General features: G+C 40.6%; 2 protein-coding genes across 2 annotated transcripts; one reads left to right on the top strand and one right to left on the bottom strand.

Moving 5' to 3' along the window:
- The first annotated feature begins 1,703 nt into the window (after positions 1-1,703).
- On the top strand, positions 1,704-3,744 carry LOC144526662 (transcription factor JunD-like). Its single transcript, XM_078264274.1, has one exon. The coding sequence runs from the start codon at positions 1,986-1,988 to the stop codon at positions 2,919-2,921; it is 936 nt and encodes a 311-aa protein (XP_078120400.1). The 5' UTR covers positions 1,704-1,985; the 3' UTR covers positions 2,922-3,744.
- A 336-nt stretch (positions 3,745-4,080) lies between these two features.
- Positions 4,081-18,264, bottom strand: LOC144526573 (ras-related protein Rab-3A-like). The gene is made up of 5 exons (XM_078264126.1): positions 18,173-18,264; positions 13,862-14,086; positions 10,144-10,262; positions 7,748-7,872; positions 4,081-6,816 (listed from the first exon to the last, which is right to left on the bottom strand). The coding sequence occupies exons 1-5, from the start codon at positions 18,173-18,175 to the stop codon at positions 6,626-6,628; spliced, it is 663 nt and encodes a 220-aa protein (XP_078120252.1). The 5' UTR covers positions 18,176-18,264; the 3' UTR covers positions 4,081-6,625.
- Between the last annotated feature and the right edge of the window lie 1,193 nt (positions 18,265-19,457).

Here is a 19,457-nt window from a genome sequence, read left to right as displayed (position 1 = left end):
ATGCAGTGTCTGCTGACGTCCTTGCTTTGTATGGGCCGAATAACAATATTCTACTGTAGTTTCCACCAGCAGACTCAATGCCTTATGCATACTGGATGTATGCTGTATTTGTCTACTTTACTTTCTATTCTATTCTATAATGCCCTATTATATTATATTCTGTTCTATAATGCCCTATTATATTATACTCTGTTCCAATTATGCCCTATTATATTCTGTTTTATTCTATGACACCATATTATATTCTGTTCTATTCTATAATGCCCTATTATATTATATTCTGTTCTATTTTATAATGCCCTATTATATTATATTCTGTTCTATTCTATAATGCCCTATTATATTATATTCTGTTCTATTCTATTCTATAATGCCCTATTATATTATACTCTGGTCTATTCTATAATGCCCTATTATATTATATTATATTCTATTCTGTTCTATTCTATTCTATAATGCCCTATTATATTATATTCTGGTCTATTCTATTCTATAATGCCCTATTATATTATATTATATTATATTCTGGTCTATTCTATAATGCCCTATTATATTATATTCTGTTCTATTCTATTCTATAATGCCCTATTATATTATATTCTGGTCTATTCTATAATGCCCTATTATATTCTGTTCTATTCTATTCTATAATGCCCTATTATATTATATTCTGGTCTATTCTATAATGCCCTATTATATTCTGTTCTATTCTATTCTATAATGCCCTATTGTTTGTACTGTATAGTATGTTCTATAATGCCCTATTATATTACATTCTGTTCTATTCTATGATGCCCTATTATATAATATTTTGTTCTATTCTATAATGCTGTATTATATTATATTCTGTTCTATTCTATAATGCTGTATTATATTATATTCTGTTCTATTCTATAATGACCTATTCTATGTTTTGCTCTATTTTACTTTATAATGTTCTATTTTATTCTACTGTATTTTATTCTATAATGTTCTATTTTAGTCCATAATGTTCTATTCTATTTTAGTCTATAATGTTGTGAGATTCCACAGCTTTATGTTTCATTGTTAGGATTACTATTCCTAACTCAAGAGACTGTCGATAGCTCAATTCAGCCACAGCCATTAAAACCTTTAGCCTTTCCACATGCCTATTTCAATCACAGAAAACACATGGTTTCCTCATTCTACTGTCACAGTTTCCTTCCCTTTTTCATATGCTCAGTTTCCTCAGAAACACTTTCAGAAGCTGTGACACCTCATTTCAGTCTCTTGGTCCTGTGTGAGGGCCGAATGTGACCATTGATCCTTAAAGAGCTGGAAAAAGAGGTGTTAGGTTGGTTAGTGTTTCAAGTTTGAACTTGAACACCTACTTAGGACTCCATTTCGTCCGGCTGACATTATTTAAAAATGACTGTTCTATTCTATTCGTTAAGTCATTTAAAAGTGGCTTAGCCTGCCTGAGTTGAAGGAATATTTTCTGTAAGGCCTGTTCTTCTGTTCTTTCCTCGGCCCTTCGCCTCTTACACCTTCCCCGCCCAGTCTCTGCTCTCTTTTGGCGACCCTGAGCTTTTTTATGCTATGACATCAAACCACAATGCATTGCACTGTTTGTAGTTTACCTAAAGTCTCCATGGCGATAAAGACCGGCTCGGCCCCTTATTCAAATTAAACCGGAAACCAACGTCATTTTGGGCCAATCTCCGCGCTCTGGAATGACATAATGGAATTTTTAGGGCTAGAAAGCGAGCGAGGTCTGGCGCTGCGCAGTCGTACCATCGGGAAAAGACAATATCATCCGCGCGCTGAAGAGACACATCAGAGCCCCTCGGGCACAACAGCTCAAGTGGTCGTCTGATATAGTCAGTGATACACTAGAAGAAAGGGATAAGGAAATAGGATCGCATAAGAAGAATAAGGATCAGCTGATTTCCTCATGTTTGGACATGATTGCTTAACAATCGCTAATGCGTAACGCTCAACGCTCCCTCATGTGAGGGTGTAGAATGGAAACAACCCTCTACCCAGGCACCGTGGTGAACACTCCGAGGGTCTCCAGCATCTATTCCCAGAGCACGATGATGAAGAAGGACATTAATCTGAACCTGGACGACCACACCTCCGAGCTCAAATCCAACCCGCTCCGGGACACAGACGGACTCCTCAACTCCCCAGACCTGGGACTCTTGAAACTAACCTCTCCGGACCTGGAGCGCCTTATTATCCAGTCCAACGGGCTGGTCACCACCGCCAACCCGGCCTCCCACTTCCTCTACCCGAAGTCAGCCAGCGACGAGCAGGAGTTCGCGGAAGGTTTCGTCAAGGCGCTGGAGGATCTCCACAAGCAGAACCAGCTGAGCGAGGCAGGCTGCGTCTCTGTGGACAGACTGGAGCTCCTCGGATCAGCCAACGCAGTCAGCTCCGTCGGGCTTCAGACATCAGACCTTCCTGTCTACACTACTTTGAACGGCTATGCGACCAGTCCGCTCGGAACCACCTCCATCAACTACTCCACGGACACCATCCCTTTCCCGCCGCCTCCGTCTCATCTGGCCAGCGCGCAGCAACAGGCGGCCGCTGCGGCTGCTCTGTCACGACTCCATTCTGCCGGGTCGGTGAAGGACGAGCCTCAGACTGTACCGGACATGCAGAGTTTCGGAGACAGCCCCCCTCTGTCTCCCATTGACATGGACAACCAGGAGCGCATCAAGGCGGAGAGGAAAAAGCTGCGGAACAGGATAGCCGCCTCCAAATGCCGCAAGAGAAAACTGGAGAGGATCTCTCGACTGGAGGACAAGGTCAAGAGCCTGAAAACGCAAAATACCGAGCTGGCCTCCACAGCCAGCGTCCTCAGGGAGCAAGTGGCCCAGCTGAAGCAGAAGGTGATGAACCATGTCAGCAGCGGATGCCAGCTTTTACCAAACCAGGTCCAGGCATACTAAATCCCAGTGATGGTGCTATTCCTTATTTCATGGAAGGTTATACAGCATATCTAAATATGCTCTGTGGATACAGGCCTGTATTATGAGGAACATTTGCCGTTTGTAACACAAAATCCTTATCAGAGACTTGATGTGAGGCTATTGTAAATGCACCCTCCAGAAAAAGCCTGTAACTGAGAAACAAAACAGACATTTGCACTGCCCAGTGCAATGAGCAGGCCTTGATGAGAGCTGCAGGTCTACTGGAATAATGGCAGGTTAACCAGCAGCAGGTGTGGGCTGCAGCCTCTTCAGATTCATGAAAAACTGGCAGTGTTATGCAGGAAACAGACTTATTTTGTTGCCCTCATTTTTTTTTGGGAAGTCATGTACCAAACTGCTATCCAGTGGACTGGTGCAGGATAGTCTATATGTGTGTGTGTGTGTGTGTGTGTGTGTGTGTGTGTGTGTGTGTGTGTGTGAGTGTGTGTAAGCTGGACAATCTCAACAGAAGTGTAACCAAACACCAGGGTGTCACCAAGTGCTGTCACCCACTGTGTAATATAATGCCTTACTTGTTTACAAGCACTTAGCAATGACAAATATATATTTTATTTACTGAAACATTTCTTATTTTACATATGGTCTTACTTTGTCTTTTTGCAAAAATGAACACTGCATGTCTTGTCACTTTTGTGTACAGTAACTATTGTATTTTTTATGTTGGCTGCCGTTGCCAAAGTTCCCTGAATGTATGTGTACGTGCTGAGAAACCCTATCTATTCATGTTTAATGTACTTTCAAGTCTCTACCTGACATTTATTAAATTCACTACATTACTAAAGCTCACGTGTTTTGTTTCTTGCTAAGAGCAGGAGGCTCTGCATGCTTATTATAGTTTGGGAGGAACATTGGAATATATACAAATCCATACCTTTACATTTATCTTCTCTTACAGTCGTACAGTTGAACTGTGGGTGTTCTATTCAAGTGCAGTAGAGAAGCTGAACCAAACCATAGATGGTCAAATAACTCAGAGGGTAGAAAACAAGACATTATTGCAGCATCATGCCCTCTGCTGGGCACAATACAATTTACTCAAAACCATTTCTGAAACATCACATGTGCACTTCTTGTAAATCACTCACCTTTGGGAATAATTGTCGAAACAACTCACAACTCCAGCTGTTAGAATTTGTTTATTGAATCCTCATTTTAGCAAATCTGGCATTACAGAATTACAGCACAATTCACACAACTAATACCCGATGTGCAGGGAATTCATATTTACAAGAGCGATTTATGATGGGGAGGGAAGAAGAATTAGAGGAGAGTTGAACAGGATCAATATGTGTTCCTACTGTAAGTCACCAGCAAGTTTACAGCTGTAGCAAAACACAATAAATAAACAAACAAGTCAAAAGTGAACCACGGCAGTAAGAATGACTATTTTAATGAAGTGTTCAGAGTATTCAGTGTACTTCCCAAACATTTTCCCTTTTTGGAGCTGCTGCACAGAGTAGGAAAACACTACCGCACACAAGTTTGTCAGTGCAAGTCGTCTAACAAGCGCTCTTTTTGGCTCTAAATATATTCTTGAAATCTCTTTGGAAAGAACGTTTATTTAAGACTGCCTTTATAGGAACTGTACATTCGCACACCGACGTACAGTCGGTGCGTTACAAACCTTCAGCGGGGTTGTATGTTGCTCATATTTGGGCGTGGAGAGAAATAACAGCTATTGCTCTGTGAGAACAGTCTGCGTTCTACACTACCAAGTCTTTAAGGTTACATAACTATGATATCAAAAGACAAACAAACCTCCCACCAAAGCTGTGTTGTCATAAGAGATTCTAGGACTGGAATGTTTGAACGTGAGGAAGCATCTTAAGCTTTAGAATTCACTGTAAACACAAATACATTTTCGTTTAAAAGCTGGCAGAGTTTAAGCAATTGAATACTATTGAACATCTCTTTAAAAAAAAGTTAGAGTGCAGATTGCAATGCATAATCTAGGAAGAACATTATCTTTAAAGTAAATAACGTTATAAATAATACAAAATAAATAAGTTGTATTTTGAAATAACTTAAGTGTTGAAAATATAAATAATGCCTTACAGAAGGATTATCTGTATACACGAGCAGACAAATCCCTAACCTTAGCATCAGTGAGAGAAAAAAACAAACAAACATTTAACATGCTTAAAAACATCATGTTCCTCCATGAAGTAAAGATGAAAATATCACCTACCATGACATAAGAGACTATGTGATGTTGATGGAGAGGTCTGGGGTATACCACTGCTCACACTGAATCACGTGCCTTTTCTAGCGAGTGCATATTGCACATTGTATGCAGTGAATGAAAGTTAATACAATGAGGAGGGGTCAACGTGGGCTTAACATGTGAAACCTTTAGCCCCGTTTGGTACCTCCAAGTACTGAAACTGTAGGACGGGTTCAAGTCAGACAGCGCATACAAATAACCCTCCGGTCAACAACATGCACCTCTCTCACTAAAGCACAGGTAGGAATCCAAGAAGCTGAATCCTTATTATTGTATATGTTAATTAGACATACATATACACATATATTATATATATATATATATATATATATATATATATTACCTATTGACTTTTAAACATTTATACACTCTTCTCCATGTGGTGAGAGACATCCCTTTTTCCTTTTATTCTGTCGTATGTCTTAAAAAACAATAGTACAAAAAACCTAAAGAATCTAAAATGGAGCAACCTCCAGAGGCTCTGCAGCTCTTTACACTGAGACCACAGCGACCGACTCTGCCAACCAATTTCGCTAAACGAAAATTTTAAAATCTGGGGAAAGGGGCCAAAAATGAATAATAATTACAATAACTTTAACAAGCGAACTGATATGCGTGACTTTTGCTATTCTTACGTTCATTCCTAAAAAAAAAGAAAAAAAAAAAAAAAAAAAGGACAGCAAACTTTCAAATGAACCCGTTTGGACGTCAAACTGGGAGCATAATTATCTGTAGAAACTCAATCACAACACGGGGAATGACCGGTGATTCCACATGCTCAAAACCACACCCAACAAACTCAAAAACGTAACAAAAAAACTAAACAAAAAAACAAACAGCAATTCTATCCACAGCAACAAACAGAATTTTCCAATCGGACTAAAAGTAAGACAAATCCAACGGATTAGGTTTGAGGCTTTGGTACTGAGTGGGGCCTGGGACTGGAGGATCCACACTCTTTTATATTGAAACCCAATTGCAGACAACAAGGAATGATGAAGTCTCAGCCTTCACGGCCTTTTATAATTCTGTTAGGATACAGTATAGTTTGTGTGTGTGTATATGTGTGTGTGTGTGTGTGTGTGTGCAAATAAGAAAGACAACCAGATTGGGATTGTACCTCTGTTAATTGTTCCTCACCCCTCTGCCTAATTTAGCACTATCACATAATCTCTGCCTTACTGAAATCAACAAAAACTTTAAGATGATGTTGCTGAAAACACCAAATCTTTGGGGAGCGCCGGCTCTTTTGGATAATGCTCTTGGTGAGGTGAGAGAGATGGAGAATCTAAGCAGCCAGGTTGTGTGTCTCTGTATGGCAGTGTTTGTGTGTATGTGCATGTACTGTACCTTTGAGAAAGAAAATCAAAGTGAGAGACAAACCTAAAAAAAAAAGGTGTGTGGATTTTAGGACAGCAGTGTGTTTGTGTAGTCAAGTCTAGCAAGCGCAATCCTGATGGGACCTCTGAGGCTGCTCGGTGAGCTGGGGCCCCTGTTTATTGCCGGTGACAGCCGGGTCGTTGTTGTCCAGACTCTCGGACATCCTCTCACAGATGATGTCCACCAGCCGCTCGAAGGTCTGCTTCACGTTGATGTTATCTTTAGCGCTCGCTTCAAAGTGCTCAAAACCTGCCAGGGGGGGGAGTGAGACAGAGAGAGGCTATGGTTACACTTATTTTTCCGATGTAAAGGTTACCCAGTTAATCCATCAAGGCTACGGTCAGTGCAGGCAGCTCAAACCTCAACCATTTCCCCCTCCGTATCAGATCTGTGTAAGTATTTTAGGGCTTGTACCAAATACAATTTTTTGAGCTTCGAAGCTTTGGTACTTTCCAACAGCTAATATTCGAAGCTTCGCTGGTGGCGGCGTTCAAAATTCCCGACCGCACTTGAAGGCAGCTTTACATCAAAGAGAAGGAGAGAAAGAAAAGAGATGATGGAAGCGAGAGGTGAAGCGACTGCTTTGGTGTTAGCGCTGCATAAATTAGCCAGCAGCTAGTGGACATTTAGCGAGGATCTTAAGCCCACAGTGAATTTCAGCCAGCATGCACGATTAAAAAAACCAAAAAAAAACACGCATATTTGAATTCTATTGGTATCGAACGAATATTTGGATCCAGCCCTAAAGTATTCAGAAATGAAATCTATCTTTTCAGATCATCTTTAAACCTCTTTCATAGGTGGTTTGAAATTAAGTCATTGAAAGTCCGGCCTTTCAAACTTTGTGAAATGATGCATTGTTGCAAGCTGAAAAGTCTAATCATGACGTACAGTGTGCCAACTACAGAAAAGGGCATTAAAAGAGACAATGAAGGAGATTCATTTAAAAAAAAAAAAAAAAAAACTACAACCTCTAAAATGAACACAGAGTTGAATCCCACTGTCCAAACGTAACCCAAACATTGTAAATTATACTAACGTGAAATGCATCATCTACACATCAGCGCCCCCTCTTTGGAGGAACTAGGAGTCTTGATTACAGTATATATCATTTTCGTTAATGCTCCCAGGAGAAGAGACTAGTGGAAAGACATGGCAGCTAGTTTTTCCTCTGACTTACCCAGCTGTTCTGACAGCTGCCGGCCCCTGTCTGAGGCCACCACCCGCTCATCCTCCATGTCACACTTGTTCCCCACCAGGAGGACCTGGGCATTGTCCCATGAGTACGTCTTGATCTGGGTCGACCTGTTAGGAGATACAGTACAGGGTGTTCAGCTAGATCGCCTGACTGAATTTCACTAGCATCTTTGATTTCTTGGATGCTAAAGCAGGTTTTATAACGTACCACAGTCCTAACACACGTTTCATTTGCATTTTGCCAATGTGAAAAGAAACCGCCATTCCTATTGGTTCTAATCACATCTTAATCACCAACTTCATTTCAAGATATGGGAAAATGGCAAAGCCACTAGTAATTAGGGCTGGGTACCGAATTTGAAACTTTTTAGGCACTGACCGAATTGCCTCTGAAGTATCGAGTATCGGCAAATGCCTCGTCATTCAATACCCAATTTCAACACCTAAGGAGTAAACATCATCAGCGTCAGTGAGCCAATAAGCATGCAGCATGCTTCTACCAAGATCTAACCATGTTTGTGATTGGCTGTCTAACGTTACACCTCGTAGAGAAAAATAGATAAAAAGATTTGTGCCGTAATGTGTAATGTTGCAATTTCTTTTTGTTTTATAAAATTGGTATTGAAAAAAGTATCGATTAGGAACCAGCATCGAAGTCACGGTATTGGTATTGAATATTTTTAAATGATACCCAGCCCTACTAGTAACAGCTTCACAAGAGTACATGGTAACATAACACAAGCCTAACAAGTCAAGTTTACCATAATGATTTACCAAATGCTCATTTGGATAAGGTAAAAAAGGCGAATGTTAATATTTAAACTAATCTATCTGATGTTAAAAAAAACTTTTCTGCTTAGTCACTTTTTGAAGTAAGAGTCAGAGCAAGAAGTTCGACCTACATTACTTCCAATTGTCGTGCAGTTTGACAAACCCAAATGATGATTTAATCATCATTAGTGCTTTCGGGCCCTATTTTAACGATCTAAGCGCACGGCGTGAAGCGCATGGCGCAGGTGCGTTTAGGGCGTGTCCAAATCCACTTTTGCTAGTTTGACGGCGGAAAAAAGTGGTCCGTGTGCCGGGCGCATGGTTCAAAAGGGTTGTACTTAGTGTCTTCATTAATTCATAGGTGTGTTTTGGGCGTAACATGCAATAAACCAATCAGAGTGTCATCTCCCATTCCCTTTAAAAGCCAGGCGCGTTTGTACCTTGGCGCGTTGCTATTATGATGGCGGATTTGCACCGTAATATTTTTATTTGTAATCTTTAGCGTGTTTGTGTGCTGCTGCGCTTCCCTGTGTTTGTGTAACAAGCATAGTGTGCGCGCGCTGTGAGTAAGCCTAGGCGCATTTTACTAATGCGCTGTTAAAATAACAATGAAATGCTGCGCTATTGACTTTAGACCAGGTTTTTGTTGATCAATGGTGCGATCACCTCCCGCTGCCTCAAGATAGCAATACGCCAAGAATGCACCTGAACACACCTCCCTGTAAGACCAGCACGCCCATGGGCGCAAAGATGGGCGCAGGTGCATTTGCTATTTAAATGACGCGGGCGCTGGACAGGAAACTGACAACTACGTCGATCTTAAACTAGCAAAGACACTTACGTTGAGCTTTGCATCGGGCTTTGTGCCGCGCTGCGCCGGGTGCAAGATGGGGCCCTTCATCTGTCTTTTCACTTGCAAACAAATGCTACATTACTGGATGAAACGCAGTGGTGGCGTGGTTGGCCCATCAACTATTGGCGTTTTTCCATTACATGGTACCTGCTCGACTCTACTTGCCTTTTTTTTGGGGTTTTCCATCATGAAAAAAAGTCCCTGGTACCTGCCAACAGGTACTTTTTTTAGTATCACCTCCGTCGAGGTTCCAAGCGAGCCGAGGCGATACCAAAAGGTGACGTGAAAACCTGCAGACTACTGATTGGTCAGCTGAGTGAAAAATCAAAGTAAATAAGACTGTAGGTTCTTAAGATTCCACCTTCTAAAGCTTAGATCGGGGTTTTTTTATACGTGGCCCGTTATAACTGACGTTCTCAACTACAATTCCAAGCTGTCTGAACTGCAGAAATCTGTTTAGAAGGGGTGTATGCTTGGAGAAGTAACGAAAGAGGACATTGAAGGCTGACTATCGTCTTTTCTGCCACGGCAAGCCTGCTTCATGTGTGTATATAATATTTCTGATTATGGCATAGCTTTCTCCCCACCCAATTAGGCTAATAAAGTAATGATTAAAAAACCACAAATGCTTGATCAAGGGCCCGGCCCGGTCCGAGGATAGTGGCGGGAAATATCGGCCCACGTTTGGGCTCCGGCAGAGAATCTAAACTCTACCACCTTCATACACAGACATGCATACTCGGGTGCTCCCTCACCAGTCCTGAACGGCGTTGAAGGACTCCTCGTTGGTGATGTCATACATGAGGATGAAGCCCATGGCTCCCCTGTAGTAAGCTGTGGTGATCGTCCTGTAGCGCTCCTGGCCAGCAGTGTCCTGCACAAATACACACAAACACCGACACTTTTCATTGAGAACTATTTTTGAGTATATCATTGTCAAATCAGGGTATGTTCAACATTATGATGAAAACATGCTCAAAATTTAAAAAAAACAATTGCACACCCACGGCCTCACGGACATGACAAGGTTTCCATTAGGGCTGCACGATATGAGGAAAATATGCGATTATGCCGTTGAATATCGCGATAACGATATTACCTGCGATAAATAAACAGATATTACAGTGTGCTCAGTTCTGCATTTCTGCTGCTTTCAGTATCCTGCTTGAATCAACACATTGCTTGTTCTTGAATATAAAAGGCAGCACTAAAAAAAGAATGACAGTTTCATTCCAAAGTGCAGTTTTCTGGTGATATTTTCTTTCAATTAACACAAAATAAATCTCAGATTGTCTTTCGCGATATGTCGCAGCCTTTCGCGATTTGTTTATTACGCCAGTTGATGACGATTTGTTTTTTAAACAATATATTGTGCAGCCCTAGTTTCAATCCATCCACAGATGCTCTTGCTCAGGTTGTGGTCTAAACGTTGTCATGTCCATGTGGGATTAAATAAGCATTGGGAACGAGACAGCAGTGTGTGGGGTTATTTTTTGTGTGTGCGTCTTTTTGTGAGGATCATTGTCAGCCAGCATCTGCAAATGATTTATGACTGTGCACGTGCCTCCTGGTGATTGCCGAGGTTTAACATGAAGCCAAACTCCAATGGGCATTAGGTATTCCTCTGGTGTCCCATGTAATAAGCAATTGGTCCCAGGTGCAGGCTTTATGGCTCATGTTAAGTACACTTCAAGGGTATTGCCATTACACAGCAGATGACGTGATTCAGGGGGCTGCAGAGGCCAGCTGCTGATCATTAGAGATGCATGGTAATAGAGACCGCTTCAGTCACAGATGTGATGGTGAAGCATGAAAAACAGGTATTCTTACTATAGACGATCTGCAGATAGTAAGGGCATTTGCCTTGATTCTTTTTAAGATTCTTTTTTGGGCATTTTAGGCCAGGACAGCTGAAGACATGAAAGGGGAGAGAGAGGGGGGGAATGACATGCAGCAAAGGGCCGCAGGTCGGAGTCGAACCCAGGCCCGCTGCGTTGAGGAGTAAACCTCTATATATGGGCGCCCGCTCCACCAACTGAGCTATCCGGGCGCCCATTTGCCTTGATTCTGATGAATCAAATCTATATATTTTTTGCATGCTTCTTAAATTAAACTTACTGTAGAGCTGAAACAATTAGTTGATTAATTGATTGGTGGATTGACAGTGAATAAATCTGCGACATTTTTTGTTTATTGATTAACTGTTTAAGGAGAGCCGTGTCGAGTTTCGTGCCTACATCCATCAGACTCATGAATAGCTCCATTTATTTCGATCTATTTATTCATTTATAATTTTTTTATGTTTCTATTGCCTATTCCTCATGTATTGTGCTTTGCGAGTTTTTAAACCCTCTGCTTGACTGCTGGTATGTGATGTTGTGCGGTATATTGTGTCGTGTGGCTGAGTATGTGAACTGTACACGCGAACTGTGAACTGTGTGAAATGTGTTGTTGTGTTAGGTATATACACATTATACACGCACTGATGTCGTTCACAAATTAAGTTCCTAACGGATAAACAAAGTTCATTGAATTGAAACCTTTCAAGCAAAAATTTCAAAAACTATCTGGATGCAACTTCCCTAATGTGAGGTTTTGCAGCTTTTCTGTCATTGTAAACTGAATATTGGGGTTTTGGACTTGATGGACGTTATCTGACATTTTATAGACCAAATGATTATTTGAGATGATAATCAGCAGGTTATTAGATAAGGTAAATACTCATTAGTTGCAGCCCAAATACTGTATCAGGAATGCCACTGCTGTTGAAAGCTGCATTTGTATTTCAGTATTTTGTTCACAGAGATGTTTGAATCTGGTGCCAGGCAACAGTTCAACCATTAAAGTGTTCATATTATGCTCATGTTAAGGTTCATAATTGTATTGTTAAGAAAAGAGATCATATTTCTCCTGTAGTGGCTTCTCTGCATTGGCTTCCTGTAAAAACCACATTTAAGAATAAACTTAAAAACTCTCCTCTTCGATATAGTTAGGGAGTGAGGAGTTGCGGCGTTCGCCTAGCCCGGCCCACCTGCTTCTCATCATAGTCGTCAGATTCATTTACCATATAATCAATAACATAATCAGAGTAGAGGGAGGCAGGCCAGTACGCCCCGATCCGGCGGGGGAGAGTTCTAGCCCGACCAGGCTCCTCTCCTTAACCTGTCTCTCTTAATTATGCTGTTATAGTTTTAGACTGCCGGGGGACTTCCTTTGACATACTGAGCTTCTCTCTCCTCTCTCTTTCCATCTGTGTGCATCTATGTCCCAGAAATGCTTGTTACTAACCTAGCTCTGGGGAGCTTATTCCCTGGAGTTTTTTTTCCAGCATGTTTCTTGGCACCTAAATCATGGTTGCTACGTCCTGCTGTGCCCTGCTACTGTCGCACTAAATGCTTGCTCTTGGGGAATTACTAGAATTGTTGGGTCTTTGTATGTTATAGAGTCTATCTTCTATCTGTAAAGTGTGAGATAACTCTTGTTATGATTTGATACTATAAATAAAATTGAACTGAATTGAATATCAGAATAGGTTTACATGGTTTAATTTTCAGAAAACACCATATATTTGTTGTTCTGCACATTGCTGCAGCTCCTCTCTTCACCCTGTGTGTTGAGCTCTCTGTTTTAGCTACAGAGTGAGGCATCTCACTTCTGTACCATCTTTGTTGGGAGTCGCACATGCGCAGTACCTAGGTAAGGACTACTAGCCAGTCAGAAGCAGAGTATGAGGGCGTGCCACGCTAGTAGCTAGGATAGCATTATAACGTGTGTTATAGGCGGAAGAAAAGGCTGGACTACAATAGAGCTGTTTGGAGCAGTTTGTGAACAGTGTTTTCTGTTGGAGACGGTAAGTCCCTTTGGGGTGGACTTTGGGCTTTTTCACTTTGTAAACCTATAACGTGCACAAAAAAGATATATAACACAATAAAAGAAAGGGGAAAAGCCAAAAAGCATAATATGAGCACTTTAAAGGAGGGCAGTAGTGCAGGCTGCATGTTCTAAGTTTGTAGCTATTCAGCTGTCAGACACATCTTAACTGTTTTTCTAATCATACTGTAAGCCAATTTTGCTGAGTGAGCACTGTGTCACTGTATTATGGAGGGAAATATAAATATGAGATTGGACTCTGCATCAGATAAAAAGGTTGATTGCGACATCTGTAGTAATAATGTAATGCCAAATAAAGTGTGGCCATAGACTTCTCCACCTGTTACACCCCTTACTTCTTCAGTGGTACCTGAGTCTAGACAGCACAGAAGCGGCAATGAATGCAGAACACTGATAAAGCAAAAAGGCAGCGAAAAGCAAAGCAGGGCGAGTTTTCTTTTCCTTTTCACCTCTCTTCAGGAGTTCAGGTTAAAGTGTCAGCTGCCACAGAGCCACCCCGGAAACCACCCAAAACTATTTTTTCTTGTGACCCTTAGCCACCAAACGTCTGCATGCGTGCGTGTCCCGTGTTCACTTCCTCACCCATATCTGCAGCTTTATCCTCTTGTCGTTCCTGTAGATGGTCTTCACCTTGAAGTCGATGCCCACTGTGCTGACAAAGGCTGGCGTGAAGGAGTCGTCTGCATAGCGGAAAAGGAAGGAAGTCTTTCCTACGCTGCTGTTGCCAATGATGAGGATTTTAAACATGTAATCAAAGTTCTGGTCTGAGGACTCCTTCTGTCCGTATGTGGCATTTGCAGACGCCATCTGTGCAAGGATTGAGATCACATATTAATCAGTTACAAGAGAAATAGTTTGAAGAAACAGTATGCAATAATAGAAACGCCTTCAATACAACCCCATACAACAACACCACAGCCACAAACGACAGACACAAAAATAATCAGTGCTGGATTAAAAGCCTCTCTAACAGTGTCTCCAAAACTAAACTTTATATAAATCTACAAAAGTTAGAGCTGTTGCATTTGATTCCATCAGATTGTGCAAACTTGTATTCACAAGTTACATTGCGTCCACTCCCTGTAGTTACAGTGTCATACACAACTCCCCTGCCACTGGCTGACACAGTTCATGTTTGGTGCAGATAAATGATAGTCTGGCTATCACCAGACCAAGCTCAATCTTTTAAGATTGAACATTAGTCTGGGGAGTCTGCTCTGCATTTTCTACTGCACAAGAGGCGTGATCAACGGGCATAGTTCAGACAGACTTTCAGACAGAAAGCATGTATCAAAAGGGCCGGGCAGGTGTCAAATATCCAATTTACAGGACTGGCTGTTTCTGGTTGGTTTGCTCTCTTCCAAAGTCATATATTACATCCATGAAACACATCAGAACCCATAGACCATTCTGGGGTACGCCTGTGAGGAATACCATGAGACTGGTCTCCTGGTCATTACCTAGTAAACAAAAAATCAGTTGGTGACAGAGCACTCTCCTACCGTGCCCCTCATCTGTGGAATGGCCTCCCACTAGGGCTGCACAATGAACCGCAATTTTATCGAAATCGCAATATGGACTAGTGCAATATCCAAATTGCAGGGGGGGGGGCGCAATATTTGTTAAAGGCAAAATATGTGTCTAACCATTCGGAATGAAGTATTGTGGTGCTGCAGAGACATCCCGGCCTACAAATCCTATCCTACAGAAAACATCTTTGTCTGGTACAGATCCTTGCAAAAAACACACAATAATCATTTACATTTTTCTTAAAAATGAGAATAATGATACAAACATGATCATTCCCTTCAATATTGTGAATCATATTGCAATCGCAATATCAAAGTCAAAATAATCACAATTAGATATTTCCGTGCAGCCCTACCTCCCACCACATGTTAAAGAAGCTCACTCAGTTGACATTTTTTGAAATCTAGATTGAAAACCCACCTCTACTCATTATACAACAGCCAACCATAACACGCCATCCTTCCTGCGTCCTTCACAAACACGTTGCTGGTTTTGTATTGTTTATTATGACTGCTTTATGGCTGTTCAATTGTTTTGGTGCTCTCTGTTATCTCGGTGTTCCTTTAATTGTAAAGTGCACGGATGGTGATTTGACACTTTAAATACATTTGATTGATTTGACTGACTAATGCACAGAAAACTGAGATATAGGTCATCACCATTCTTTAGACGGACCAGCAGAAAAACCATCTGAATCAATATGACAGTATTTAAACATAAGCTGATTAACAAATAAAAAACACAAGTGCGAATACCAGAAGGTACACAAAACGTATGGGATTTTTTTGTGTTGTACTGGGTTATATAGTGTATGCTTAGTTTCTGTAACTTTCATCTTCGTATGAAAGAATATAATTCATGTAAAAGGGTAGTAATAGTAGTAGTAATAAGCTCAGGCTTCACCTTTTCGGTCCGGTTTGTTTCTTGTGTATATGTGTATATATATATATATATATATATATATATATATATATATATATATATATATATATATATATATATATAAAATATTACTTATATATATTATTACTATTGTTGTTGTTTTTGTTCATTTTATGTTTTGTTTGTGGAAGTAAAAGCAACAATGTTTTGTTTGTTGCTTGTTATCAGTGCATTAATTGTTGTGGGCTACAGATGGCTGAAAAAAAATAAACAATCAAATTAAACAGCCTCATGTAACCCGTGACAGGGTAAAATAATGTCAGTATCATCTGCCAGATTACACTCCCATGACGTTATTATTATCAGGGTATAAAGCCGTTTCACCAAGAGGCTGTGTCAATACAACTAACAAGCACACACAGCCTTGAGTTATTTCCACTTAATGTCAATAATACTGGTCGGTCAAGGAATGCACACCTCCGCCCCAGGCAAGATAAGAGGACGGAAGTAGCAGAGCTTAGCAGGCTAAGCATGAGCTAAACTGACTATCCTCTCCCATCCAGGAGGGCAGGGAACCTCTGTGGAGCGCTACCATAGCCAGTCAATCATGAATGACCATATGGTTGGACAGAATTTGCCTTGTAGTAAATTAGACAAACACGGACAAACTGACAACGCACTCAGAGCCCTCTGGTTGTTTCTGAACACAACACGCCCACAATTTAAAACGGCCCTGAACCACTTAATACATAGCAAGGACAATAGAAAGAAGGAACAATCATCACAATTGCAAGTCATTAGATTTTTGGGTTACACTTTACTTGAAGGTATCTACATAAGAGTGACATGACACTGTCATGAACGTGTCATAAACTAGAGCTGGGCAATATATCGATATTATATCATTGTCGTGATATGAGACTAGATATCATCTTAGATTTTGAATATCGCAATATCGTAATATGGCATAAGTGTCGTTCTATTATTTGCCTTTACCCGCTTAGTCATTATATCCACATTACTGATGATTATTTATCAAAAACCTCATTGTGTAAATATTTTGTGAAAGCACCAATAGTCAACACTACAATATCGTTGCGGTATCGATATCGAGGTATTTGGTCAACATTATCGATCGTGATATTTGATTTTCTCCATATCGCCCAGCCCTATCATAAACATTATAAACAAGTCATAAACGTTCATGACATAACGCTTCTGTCATTAAGTGTCATTCGGTTTTTGTCATGACAAGTTAGGGTTAGGGTTAGAGTTAGGGTAAGGGTTGTGTTCATGACAGGGTTAGAGTTAGGGTAAGGGTTGTGTTCATGACAGGGTCATGTCACTCTTATGTAGATACCTTGTTAAGTGTTACCGAATTTTGTATTGATGCCAGTTCTAGTGAAGTTAATGGGGAGGGAAAGTCCCACTATAACCCATTATATCTGTGTTGTTTCAGCTTTGAGTGAAGTGCTTCCACAAAATAAAACAAAACACATTATGTAATGTTGACTGATGTTTTTTATCTAAATGTGCCGTTTGTTTGCCTTGTTATTGGTCTCCAAGGAGATCATGGCTCCGTCCAGCAGCTGCATATGCTAGCTCAACTCAAGCCCCTGCTTGGTCCAAGATAGCTGCTACATCATGATACATGCCCATTACAGTCCATGTAAAAGACTAAACGGGCAGGTCCGACACATAAATAATGACAACGATTAAGACAGAGAGGCTGTAACGTAACACTTGCCATCACTCACCAACTCCGCGGCTCCCTCTCTGTCTTTTACACCTTCCTACCAAGTGATAGAGGTCCAGATTCATAGAGGCACATTTGGCGATTAGCGCCGCCTCCTGACAATAATAGGACACATTATGGATAGAGCTGGCTGACGTTAGCCCTCCTAAATACCATTAACAGTTTAAATGGTTGTTTAGTTATTGATAACAAAAATGCTCTATTATAAATCAAATACACGTAACGTTAGAATGCTACAGGCTTGGCACCAATGACGTAGCTATGTGAGGAGTAATGACTATTCCTTCTTTCTAGTCTCCTTGATCCACAGCGGAGCTTATCTAGCGTTAGCTTGCCAGTGAACATGTAGCTAGATGCCTAAAATGTACAGTCTGGTTCACGTTAACTGGAGAAAACCCCACAAAATACAGTACAGTGAGTTTTTGTCATACATTACTTACCACCTACAATATAGATCAAACGAGTGTTGAAGAGATGGAAGCAATACAGATATAAATGCAATTAACACAGCAGACCGTTAACGTTACCAGTATTTAGAAGTGGCAGTAGGAGCTAGCTAAGCATACCAGCTAACGTTATGTCAAATGAAGGTTACTCTTCCTTATTTACGACTACATTTCCAGTCTAAAACCAGGATATAACAAGCGACAAACAACCCGCATGTTACCCGTTACAACTGTTAGACTTAACACGGCCCCGCAATGACAAATAAGCGCAGGGTTTACCATGAAGTGTGTGTTTTATCCTCGGCTTCCCTGCTTTGCACCTGCACCAGCTTGTGTGCCTCTTGATTGACAGACCCGGCATAAGCGGGTAGGTACAAAATAGAGTGTAAGGATGATTGGCAGGACGATTGACCAATCAGAGACGAGGATCCGTTCATTCACACAGAGCCCTGCCCCCTATCCATTCTGTAAATTATTTACAGGTTTTCTTGGTCATAAAATTCTTTTAGACATTCTGTGGTGGTGAGTAAATAATACCGTTTACCACGTGAGTAAAATACCACAGAGTAAAAGTCCCGTATTGAGAATGTTTTAGAGGTATGATCAGCAAAATATACTTAAAGCATTAAAGGTAAATGTACTTATGAGGAATGGTCACTTTGAGGGTGTTATATGATCATTGATATTATATTATTGGATTATTAGGCACAAACATAGAGCATTTTAATGTGCAGGTGGTCGAGGTATAGCCAATTGTCTTATATTCTTTGTGTTGTTTAATCTATAACAGTGCATTATAGTTCATTAGCTTGTGTTTTGTATGTAGCTACGTAATAACAGCTGACAAATAAATTAAGTGGAGTAAAAAGTACAAGCTTTTTAGATTGAAAGTGCCTCAAGAGTGTACTTTAGTACAGCACTTGAGTAAATGTTCTTAGTTACTTTCCACCGCTGCTGAACATAAAGTATAACTTTTGTATTTCCTCTTAAGTAGCTTTAAGGTTATTACAAACTTGATCACCTTATTCCACACTGTCTGACATTATCATACGCTTTATTGTGTATAATTTTGTTCCTGCTCTTTATTGAAGCTACACTGTGTTCCAAATTATTATGCAAATGATATTTTTCACTGATTTTCCTAAATAGTCAATGCAAATGACAGTCAGTATAATATTCAAGTCACTGAATTTGCTGAATTTGCAGCATTAGGCTGCATTATGACCTCAACCCTATTGAGAACCTTTGGAGCATCCTCAAGCAAAAGATCTATGAGGGTGGGAGGCAGTTCACATCAAAACAGCAGCTCTGGGAGGCTATTCTGACGTCCTGCAAAGAAATTCAAGCAGAAACTCTCCATAAACTCACAAGTTCAATGGATGCAAGAATTGTGAAGGTGATATTAAAGAAGGGCTCCTATGTGAACATGTAACTTGCCCTGTTAAGATGTGTTTGATTGAAAGAGCTTTTGATTTCAGTAAATATGACCTCCTAATGCTGCAAATTCAGCAGATGACCATTTTCAGTTCTTTACAACCTATAAAATGCTTTGAAACTCTGTTGT

The sequence above is a fragment of the Sander vitreus genome, chromosome 12 (genome assembly GCF_031162955.1).
Source record: "Sander vitreus isolate 19-12246 chromosome 12, sanVit1, whole genome shotgun sequence".
In the NCBI taxonomy this organism is placed as follows: domain Eukaryota; kingdom Metazoa; phylum Chordata; class Actinopteri; order Perciformes; family Percidae; genus Sander; species Sander vitreus.
Note: the sequence above shows the minus strand (reverse complement) of the source record. Positions and strands in the feature narration are given on the sequence as shown.